The sequence below is a fragment of the Curcuma longa genome, chromosome 20 (assembly GCF_044706935.1).
Source record: "Curcuma longa cultivar G26 ecotype Majalengka, Jawa Barat chromosome 20, ITB_CL_G26_1.1, whole genome shotgun sequence".
NCBI lineage: Eukaryota > Viridiplantae > Streptophyta > Magnoliopsida > Zingiberales > Zingiberaceae > Curcuma > Curcuma longa.
In genome coordinates this window covers 12,746,276-12,757,901 of record NC_133880.1, presented here as the reverse complement: position 1 = coordinate 12,757,901, position 11,626 = coordinate 12,746,276, and the positions used below count along the sequence as shown (strand labels likewise).

The following is an 11,626-nucleotide window of genomic DNA, read 5'->3' as shown; positions in this document are numbered from 1 at the left end:
CACCTCCAGTATCTGCACAACCTCCGCCATGGACGGCCGACTAGACGGAATCTGCGACGTGCAGACCAACCCCAGTTTCAACACCGGTAGGACCTCCTCCTCCGGGAACTCCCCCATGCTCGCATCCACGCAATCCACCACATTACACTGATCCAGCAGCGTCCTCACCTGATCGATCAGTATCACCACATCCTCTTCCCCGTGCTCCACTGGCTTCCTCCCCGTCACCACCTCCACCATCAGCACTCCCATCCCGTACACGTCGCACTTCTCGTTCACCCTCAGGCTCTGGCACGCGAGCTCCGGCGCCATGTAACCCATCGCGCTCTGGAACCGCCCGCTCGCTACGTGCTTGTCCAGCTTCTGCTGCAGCCTCGCCAGTCCGAAATCTGACACCTTCGCCTCCCCGTTGTCGTCCAGAAGGATGTTGGTTGGCTTGAGGTCGTAGTGGATGATGGGTGGGCGGAAGGCATGGTGCAAGTGCGCGACGCCCTTCGCCGCGCCGAGCACGATCTTGAAGCGCTCTGGCCATGACAGAGGCGGCACTGACGCATCCCTCTCGTGTAACCTGGAGTGCAAGCTTCCGTTGTGGACGTAGTCGGAGACGAGTAACTGCAGCTGGGGAGTCCAGTAGTAGCCCCTAAGCGGCAACACGTTAGGGTGCATTACCTTGCCCAGAAGCCGCACCTCGCGTTCGAAGTCTTCGTGGTACTGAACTATGTTGGCCGCCACCAGCCTCTTGACGACCATAATGCTTCCATCGGTGGCCGACGAAACTTTATACGACGTGCCGAACACGCCATTGCCGAGGTTCGTGGCCTTGGCCAGAAAAGCCTCGGCGCCGCCCTTGAATTCCTCTGTTTTCAGATAGCATCCGGCGCCCAATGCCACCATCCGCCCCACGGCCGGCCCGTCGGGCCTCGTCGAACTCGAGCACATACTCTTCGGACCATTTTCCGGGAGTTCTATTCTCCGTCGTGCCGACACATTGAGGAGAGTGACCACCAGAACACCGAGGACGATGCTGAGTGCGGCGGAGATGGCGATGATCGACGACGCACTGAGGAAGCGCCGGCGTCGGACTGGCGTCGCCGCCGGGTAGGCTAAATTGGGCATGTTGCTGGCGGATCCAGGGAGGTATGCGTTGGGGTCGAGCACCAAGGGCTTGGGGACGTTCATCTTGCAGGGCTCGTTAACGAGGGGGGTGCATAGGCCGAGGTTGCCCTGCAGCGCGCTCTGGTCCAGGCTCTTGAACACGCTGCTGATGGGAAGGCGGCCGGTGAGCCGGTTGTGGGAAATGTTGACGGCGAGGAGGTTGTCCAGGGCACCCAGCTGCGGCGGAATCTCGCCACTCAGGTTGTTGAACTCCAGGTTGAGGATCTCTAGCTTCTTCAGCTGGGAAATGGAGGGCGGAATCGAACCGTTCAGGTAATTGTGCGATAAGCTCCTAAAAGACATCATCAAAGTTAGAATCGAGCTTTAATGGTTTAACAGATGAAGAAAAGGATTCAGAGCACTCACAGGAGGTACAAGGACGAACAATTTCCAATCTCCTCAGGAATTGGGCCGCTGAAGAAATTGTCATCCACTTGCAGGACGTAGAGACTACCGGAGTCGCACAAATCGCCTGGAATCGACCCATACAACGCATTGTTACGCAGATCCATCACCGACAAGTTCCGGAACAAGCCCAGTTCCGGCGGCAGCTGTGACCGGAATCCGTTCCAAGAGAGGTTCAAGTGCTGTAATCCGAAGAATAGCGCCATCTCCGGAGGAATCTTCCCGGACAGCTTATTGTCTGATAGGTCCAGAAATTGCAGGGTCTCTGATATCGTAGTTCCTGCCGGCATTGCTCCGGTGAGAGCATTCGACGACAAGTCCAGAACTTGCAGACCGAGACTGAAAAGCCCTTGTGGGATGCTCCCATTGAGCTTGTTTTCCTTGAGATGTAACTCGGTGAGCCTCGTGCATCCAGCAATTTCGTCCGAGATCGATCCGACGATGTGGTTGTTCGAGAGGTCTAGATAGTTTAGCTGCTTTAGGTTTCCGAGGGACGCCGGAAGCTTTCCGGTGAGCTTGTTGCTAGATAAGTCCAATTCACGAGTGGCCGTCAGGTTGCCGAGCCATTGGGGGAGGTCGCCCACCAACTGGTTGTTAGAAAGCCTGAGAAAAGTTAATGAAGTGAGATAGCGCATGGAGCTCGGCAGACAGCCGTCGAATGAGTTGCGGCTCATGTCCAAAGTGGTGAGATGCGGGCAGAGGCCGACGCCGGCGGGAATGTCTCCGGAGAAGCGGTTGTCGTTCAGCCGGAGGACCTTGAGGCTGTGCAGATTCTCGATGCCATTGGGAACTGCGCCGGCAAAGGCGTTGCCGGAGAGGTCGAGCACGCGCAGCCTGGAGAGAGACCAGAGGCCGGAGGCGAAGCCTGGCGAGCCAGAGAATCGGTTGGAAGAGAGATTGAGATGCAGGAGGAGGGAACAGCGGGACAATGCAGCGACGGGTAGGGGACCGTCGAAGCGGTTCTCGGCGAGCGAGAGGAATCGGAGGGAGCGGCAGGTGTCGGCGGAGAAGAGGGAGTCCGGGAGGGGACCGGAGAGGGCGTTGGAGGAGAGTTCGAGGGAGAGGAGGGAGGGGAGGAGGGCAAGATCTTGGGGAACGCGACCTGAGAAGGCGTTGCGGCTGAGATCGAGGAGGCGGAGGGTTGGGAGGAGGGAGAGTCCGGGAGGAATTGGACCGGAGAGGTTGTTGTTGGAGAGGGAGAGAGCGGCGAGGGCAGTGAGGCGATCGAGGCCGCGAGGGAGAGGGCCGGAGAGGGAGAGGGAGTCGAGGGCGAGGCGGGTGACGCGGCCGGTGTCCGGGTCGCAGTGGAGGTGAGCCCAGTTGCAAGGGGAGGCATCCGCCTCGTTCCACGACGTCAGCGCGCCCGTCGGGTCCTGCAGCGCCGCCTTGAACACGATAAGTCCGAGAACCTCCTCGTTCGGCGGCAGCGGAAGCTCCATGGCGCCGGTGAAAGCCGGGAGCAACCAGAAGAAAAGACAAAGAAGAAGAGCACTTCTCGCCGGCATCATTATCCTGCTGTGCAATGTACGTAGCTAATTGCTGTTGGTGCTTGGATTGCGCCAACTGCCAAGCGGAGGAGGAATGCAAGGTGTTATTGACTGAGTGAGAAGGTGGTTCACAGGTTGGACATGAAGATACCACCAAAGGAAAGGGAAACAGTCACGTTCTCGGAGACTGTAGAGTCCACGTCCAGTAGCTAGTGGAAGGGAGGCAACCAGGCAGGGCAGGACAGGGCACGGGCGGTGGTCCTGAATGATACCTGATACGATACACTAGATGGATCGTTCATTCAAATAATCTAGTTCTTCAGTTGGTATGATGTAATTAATTTTATAGATTTCATAAAAAATTTTCATCGTCCTCATAAAAAAATTTACACATCATCCGGGATAAGCGAGACACCATAAATTATATTTAAATTTTCAAATTCTCTAACTTCCGATATATGATACACTTTGATTAACTGAAATTTATATAAAAATTTTAAACTTTTTAAATATATTATACTCTCAATGAAATTTAAATTTCATCAGTGAGTTCATCTTATTTTTTACTATTGTATCATAACCGTAAAGGTTTGATGAATCATTCATACATGTTTGTTTGGAATGGACGGAAAACTACCCAAAGTAAATGTGGTCATGTGTCTCTTTAAATTGGATGTGTTGAGTATGTTACTTTGTCACCTAATCATTGGTAATCATTTTGATAATTTTGAGCCCATATAATATTTTTGGATAAAACCAAGGGTAAAAAATAGCTTTCTGCAATTCATTATGTTTATTCCAAGTATTTAATGTCTAAAATTTTGCATCCGATATATCTATATCAATTTTGGTCAAAAGTAGTATACATTATTGCCATAAGATAATTACTTTAGGACACCTTTCAAATATAAAACTAACACTATGATGTAAGAAGCGACAAATGTGAGTTGGTGGGAAACAATGAGATTCGAGCACCCCGAATAGTTCCAAGCACCTTGATGGCTTGAAATCCAACTGCTGGACATCTCAGATTCCAGACGCTCGGCGAGGGATAAACTTGACCCAGACAGAGCCTCAGCTAGATGCATCCACATCAGGCATCCGAAAGGAGTCCAGGCGTCCGGTGGTGGAGAACTTACCGATAAGTCAGATCAGATAAGCTATATTGGAGGCATCCAGAATGGATCTAGGGGTTTGGAATGCTCAATAAAAGTACATTTAAATAGCATCCTGAAACACTATTTTTAACGCTTCTCTTCTTCCATTTTGTGCCAACATTCTGACATCAAAACATTGCTACGCTCAAGCTTCAACGACGCAACAATGACACGATGGCGCTATGAGCTCAAATGAACCTAGAATTTGATAACGTGAAGTTTGTTGCTTTCATATTTGTTATTTCTGTATTGATTTCTAAGGGTTGGTAAGATTGTTACCAAACCCTATTTTTGTAAAAGAAATGAACCTTCTTCTTTTTCAAGAAGAACGTTAATAGTGATTTCCTAATGAAAACAGTCAATATGACTGATGGTCTTGGAGTAGTAGCTAGATGCTGTGAACTAAGTAAAAATAAAAGTGTTCTTATTTGCCTTATTTTCACCATGCTTCTCTATTTTACGAATGATTTCTAAATGCGTATGAATCATGCTATTCACCCTCCCCCTTCTAGTGCTTTCTCGATTCAACAATTGGTGTTGGTGCAAGGAGCACCAGATGATCGAACCTGAGTTTTAATAATGGAAAAGGATTCAAGTTAAGTTTGTGAAGTGGACTAACAAGCTAAACTAAGTATGTAGGTAGTATAAGAAAGTCCTAATTAAGGCTAGATAAAGGAAGTCCTAGTTGAGACTAGGCAAAGAAAGCCCTAGTTGAGGCTAGACAAGGAATCCTTGTCAGGAGGATTGGGCAGGAAGTCTTGGCATATTAAAGCACTAGGTGGAAAGTCTAAGCGGGTTTGGAGGACCGGACATCCAGTAGCAAATATTTGAAATGATATAATTGATGTTGGTTTTCTGCAAACATAAATTGAAAAATTTCACATCATTTTTACTATATTATTTTCACTCAAGTCCATATTAACTTCTAACACATGCATATTATTACTCAATCTATACATTTCAATATTATTGTAATAGTTTGTATAAAAATTTTTACAAGACATAGGAAAAGATTATAGTCAAAGACACAAAGAAGTGAATGGTAACTTACCTTTAATGTAGTTTGTTTGTTATGATAAACCTCCAAACACAATACGACCTCAAGAAAATCCACTGGCTTATTATCACAAGTATCTAATGGTCTAACCTGCCAAGAATTTTAGAATCGTTATTCTAACCCTAATCGAAGAAAAAAGATCGAAGGTGTATCTGAAACTTGGAGGAATGGTACAAGCTCATAAACAAGCGGAGGGCAAGAGAGGATGGCGAAGCGGCAGCCTGCGCCCCGGAGAATGCGACGAAGACCGCGTGTGGGCAAAACTGCTCCCATCAAGGACGAAACTAGCACTGCATGTGTGTTATACTGCCTCGAGATTGGGATTCGGAGACGATAAGCTGGGCGGAGCGGCGAGAGAGGAAGAGAGATGCAATGGTAGGCAAGGAGAGGTGCGAGACGAGGTGGGAGCTAGAAGAGGAGAGGCACGGGGAGCAGACGATTGGAGAAATCCTCGAAGCAGACCGTGGACCGCACGATAAGAAGATCCTCGATATAAGATATCCTCAAAGACAACACTTTTTAAAAAAGTGTTGTCTTTGACAAAAAAATGCTAATAGACAACGCTTTTAAAAAAGTGATAAACCCTAAACCCTAATAGACAACGCTTTTTGAAAAAACGTTATCTTTGATTTTTAAAAGATAACATTTTTTATTAAAAACGTTGTTAAATATAAAAAGATAACAGTTTTGACAAAAAAATATTATCTTTCTAGCGTTGTCTATTCAGTATTTTCTTATAGTGCTTAGATTTGTAATTCATTAAATACATATATCCCAATCATAAACGATCATCGATAAAGGGTAATGAAGTAGTTATAACCTCCTCGTGTTTGAGTTGGTATTAAATCAGATACATCGATATGTATAAGGCCAAGCAACTCTCCCACTACTTCACTCTTTCAGGTAAAAGATAATTTAATCATCTTGCCTTTAAAGCATGATTCACATGTATCAAATGAATGTAATTCAAATGATTCCAAACTACGAACACTTTGGAGTTCGATCATGCGTTTCTTGCTTATATGGTCAAGACGATAATACCACGAGTAGGAGGTTAACTAATTATCCTTCGAGTATGCTTGTTGCTCGTTTCGATATTAAATGTCTTGTTAAAAATATCTAATACGTACATACTATTACTTAATATTTTGGTCCCATAAGAACTCTATTCAAAATTAGGTAACAACAATTGTTACTAAAATCAAATAGAACCCTTTTCTATTTAAACAAGAAATAGAAATGATATTCTTTATCAAAACAGGAGCATAGTAATAATTTTCAACTCTAAGATAAGTCTTTTACAATTTCTTAAGCCCTATATATCATCACATATATTAGAGTCGCACCCAGTATCCAATACTCGAGTGTCTAAAAAATAGTATGATATTCAATTACGAAATTACCTCAAGCGGAAGAGGCATCACATGTATACTTTCTCTTTATGGGCTTAAGATAAAATTTACTATTTCAAAATTGAGAACAATTCTCAAATTCCTATACCAGTCTAAAAGTTAGGGTCAGTCTACTTGTCGGTGTCCTAAATTATGCGCAAATAATAAAATATCATACGTAATCAATTAAATCTAGAAATACAATCGAACATATAAGAGAGATGATTTGCAACGTATTTGTAAATAATTTACATACATTAATTAATCTTAATTATTTTATGAATTCAAAAGTCCTTCCTCTGAATTCGGGAGATAGTAGGTACTCTCCAAATGGATTGATATCCACTTATAGATAAGAACAACCTTAAAGAGAGTCCAACAAGTCATTCTTAGCTACAATGGTAGGTATCATATACCGATTATGTATCACATATATATAACTATCACATTATGTTATCAACTAATTGAATGTTCATATAAACATCAGGTTGTTAACACATTAACACGTATACATCATATGCACAACACCTAACTTCACTTTTATCCATATTGACCTTAGAGAGAGTCCAACAAATCAACACTTTAAGTTAAAGCTAGTCCGCTAATCATGAGATCATATCTCGATGGTTCAAACATATTTAATTTCAAGCTAGGCTTGGAGAGAGTCCAACAACCCAAACAAGAACTTAAACTCTGGTTCTAACCATTTTAGCGGAAGATATTAACTTTAATAATTTTACAAGGGATTTTCAGGTCTCATCCTCTTTTCATACAACTAATCAAATTATCTACATGACATGACAATAAATGGCATGACATAATTAATACAGTTTCATGGCAAATGACAAACATAATTAATGCAACTATTTATGGCTACTTTCAATCATAGTCATTGTAAATCTTATTTAATAAAATATAATTAAGAATCTGATTTCATAAATTAAAATTTTTTAATTAGATTAGGAAATAATTTTTCATATCTAATCACATATTTTATTTTAGAAAATATAATTTTTAATTAAGAAAATTTTATTAATTAGAAAATAATTTTTTTAATTTAAAATTTCTAATAAATTATAAAATTCTATAATTAGAAATTTTAAATTAAATTATAATATTTTCTTTTAAAAAATAAAATTCTTATTTAAAAAAAATCTAATTAATTAGAAAATAAATTTTTTAATATGAAATCTCCTAACCAATTAGAAAATTTCTATAATTAAAAATTCTAAATTAAATCATAAAATTTTTTTAATTAGATTTACGATAAACTACGACACATAAAATCATTTTATGTGTATGTCTTACACTATCAGGCTCTAATACTACTGTTGGGATCATCCCGGTGCGTTGCGTGTGTTTACACGTTTCACAAATATACGCCGCTGAAATAGAATAATAATTAAAACTAATTATCATAACACACGTATACAAATATAAGAAATAACAAGTATAAGGCATAACTGAAATTTAAAATTGATCCGGCGAAGATAATTCCTGCGGACGGGGAAACACGTGTCATGACGACGGGGAGAAGGAACATAACCCAGGGGAAACACGAGGCTAGGGGGAAGGCAAGAGCAACCGACCTCCTCAAGAGGAGAGCCCAATCCTCGGAGCTATACTTCAAGAGCTCTTCCAACTTCGATCGGAACGACTAAACCCCTCCTCCCATTAAGTTCAATGCCTTAGACCCAAGCAAAGTAATAACCTAACAAAGCACTGACCTCGCCAAGAGGATGGTGTATCCCCCGATACCCAAGACAAACCCCTCATAGCTCACATCCGACCTTGCAACCAAACCGGGCCTCCTTCTTAAACCCCCGTACTAAGTTCGATCTCGTATAAAATTCTCCGGCATACCTCATCAAGAGGTCGGCACAAGGTTCAGAACACAGACCGAGCTCCTATGGACCTCGATACATAAACCCCCACCTCTCATAACCCCCGTAGTGTCACACTGAGCTCATATAAACCTCTCCAGAAGGTTGTAGTGGACCACGACGCTTAGAACTATGGTGAGTAAGCCTTGTCCTCTCACAAGGAGCTTAGAAGGATCAATACCACAAGCCTACCTCAGGGCAAGGTCCCAGCATCATATGCCTACCTCACTGACATCATATGCCTACCTCACGACGAGGTCGCAACATCATATGCCTACCTCAGGGCAAGGTCCTGGCATCATATGCCTACCTCACGACGAGGTCGCGGCATCATATGCCTACCTCAGGGCAAGGTCCTGACATCATATGCCTACCCCACTACAAGGTCCGGGCATCATAGGCCTACCTCACCACAAGGTCCTAGCATCATATATATGTCTATCTCACGACGAGGTCGCGGCATCATATGTCTACCTCAGGGCAAGGTCCTGGCATCATATGCCTACCTCACCACAAGGTCCTAGCATCATATGCATACCTCACGACAAGGTCGCGACACCATATACCGACCTCATGACAAAGTCCCGGTATCACAAGCCTACCTCATGACCGGATCTCCACATCGCCTCCCTCAGATATGACTCCCGTAAGGAGCTCGGGACATTCCTACGGAGACCCCTCAACCGAGGTAAGGCTACCAGTACTTGTGCCTCCCAGCCACACATACCCAATCAACCATTCCCGACCTCAAGTTACAGAGTAGATATCAGCGGATCGCTACGCTGACCTTTTCATCAAAGATCGGCAACTTATCTGCAAGAGTTAAATTAAAGACCAAGCCTCCCTACTTGGTCCTGGACAATCCCAACCATTCAGATAACTCACACTGTTAGATCGTCAGATAGGGGAATCTGTCACGAAGACAATCCGATGATCTCGCCCTCACCACCAATTACAAGCGCTGAGATCCGAAGATATCGCTCCCTCCACCCCTATATAAATCCTGCAGGTATGATAACGGGGCAGCTCTCAAATTCTCTTCACACTTTTTACCACATCCATTTCTCTCTTCTGACTTGAGCGTCGAAGTGGCTACGTCGGGAATCCCCGGCGCCCAGCTAACCCGTACGTTCTGTGTTCACTCCTTCAGGTCCTTCCCGTCGACATGAGGCAACAAGTTGACGAGGCCCGATATTGTATGGTGGTGTGGCTATCGTCGGCAAGGAGCCGGAACAAAATTTTTATAGAATAATAAATTATTCTACCCGTACCTGATAAATGACATTAAGCAGGGTTGGCATCAATCGAGCAGTCTTTATCAAAGTTTCACCTCTACTAGCGATCCACGCCAAGCTTTTGTCTGGACGACTTCTAAAGTCATGAGTCGCATCACCATCTTAGGTGTTGGTGCAGTTTGCACTAACGATCAAACTCACGTTTTGATGTATGACAAAGTGGTTAAAGTTTGGTTGTTGTTTCTGACCTCTTTAACTATGTGTGTAGGGTCGAAAGACTTAGAACCAGATACCAGACTGAAGTCCAAGGTGGTTGAGCCTTGGCAGGAAGTCCAGTTGGGTCCGCGGTGCCTAACAACTGGTCAAAGACCAAGTTGGTTGAGACTTGACAGAAAAACTAGGGTGGTTGAGCCTTAGCAGGAAGTCCTGATGGGTTAAGAAGTTAAGTAGAGCTGCATGAGGTAAGTGAGGTAAGTCACTGGAGGAGCGAACTAGTGAGGACGAGTCCAATTTTAAACTTTAGGCGCGGTCCAACTTAGACCCACTTGGGTGATCTAAGTTGAGGCCTGGTTAGATCTTGGTTTAGATTGATAGGATCTAATTAATTTTAAATATTTTATATTTTAATATATTTTATTATACTAACTCTATTTTATAGGATTTATTTGGTATATGGATAAAATTAATTTTACATGTGAACTCTGCAAAATTAATCTTTATTATTATTCATTTTTCTAATCTGAAATTTTATTAAATGATAAAATTATTCCTATAATAATTATTTTAAAAGGATAATATTTCTTATAAAAATAATATATATATATATATTATTTGAATTATTCTTTGATCTTAGATAAGATAAACTGCTAGGTGTGGATCAATTTTTATATTTTTTTTAATGTTTACAGATCTAGATAAACTTGATAGTGCCTATATAAAGATGCGGTCAGTGCATGAATCAGAACAACTTCGACCAACGTCATTCTTCTGCGGTGGCCCGAGCTTCGACACGACCACGTCCAACTTTTGCCGGAAGATCACCCCCAACATCCGAGCTAGTCCAAAATTTTCTGTTGTTAGGTAACGAAGAAGTTTTTTATTTATTTTTGGCACAATCTCTTTGGATTGATTAGACTTTCCTTAGATCTGATCTTCCCACAGCTCAGACCACAACTGTTTCGGTTGAAGGTTTGCTGGCCGGCGGTGAGCTTGGAGGAAGAAGATAGGTAAGTATTAGGATTTCAGACTTGATTTCTGAAAAGCATTGAATTGATCTCATTCTCTTAGATTTGGTTGTGTTTGGGTTTTCACAGCTACTGTTGTGAGCTGTTGAGTGGTAGCTTGAGGTTTGTTGAGGTAGCAAGGAAGAGGCTCCATCTGAGGTAAAGATCTTGAACCTAAATTTAGCTTTGGATGTGGCAGTGATCGGTTGTAGATGAATTTGATTTGATCAATAATGATTAAGTTAGAATGAGTATGGTGTTATTGGGATTTAATATGGATTTCCTATCTTAGATGTGGTTTAACCAAATCTTGTGGATTAGTAGCATACGGTTGATGTTTGATTGGTATGATTCTTATTGTTTGTTAGGTTGGTTAGGTTTGGTGGGATTGGCTTGATTAGGTTTGATCTATTTAGGATTGAATCTAATTAAAAGCTAAGTATAATTTTATTTAAGATTTTATTAGTTTAATCGTTGTAATTAAGGATATTGTTTATCCTATTGCAGGACCTTGACTTGATTGGTCCTATTGTTTACAGAGTATTATATTTTCTGGAGGTTCTTATTCGACGTGCGGTTACAGGTGGATAGTCTACTGTATTTAGTCAGTCTCTTCCTATTTACAGTGCATGC

The 11,626-nt window shown here is 43.0% G+C and overlaps 1 protein-coding gene across 1 annotated transcript; it reads right to left on the bottom strand.

Annotated features, from left to right (window-relative positions):
* On the bottom strand, positions 1-3,065 carry LOC141813892 (uncharacterized; the record flags this gene model as incomplete). Its single annotated transcript, XM_074701892.1, is given in 2 exon segments — positions 1-1,447; positions 1,522-3,065. Coding segments are annotated over 2 exon segments (2,991 nt in total), but the record flags the coding sequence as incomplete, so codon positions are not given.
* Between the last annotated feature and the right edge of the window lie 8,561 nt (positions 3,066-11,626).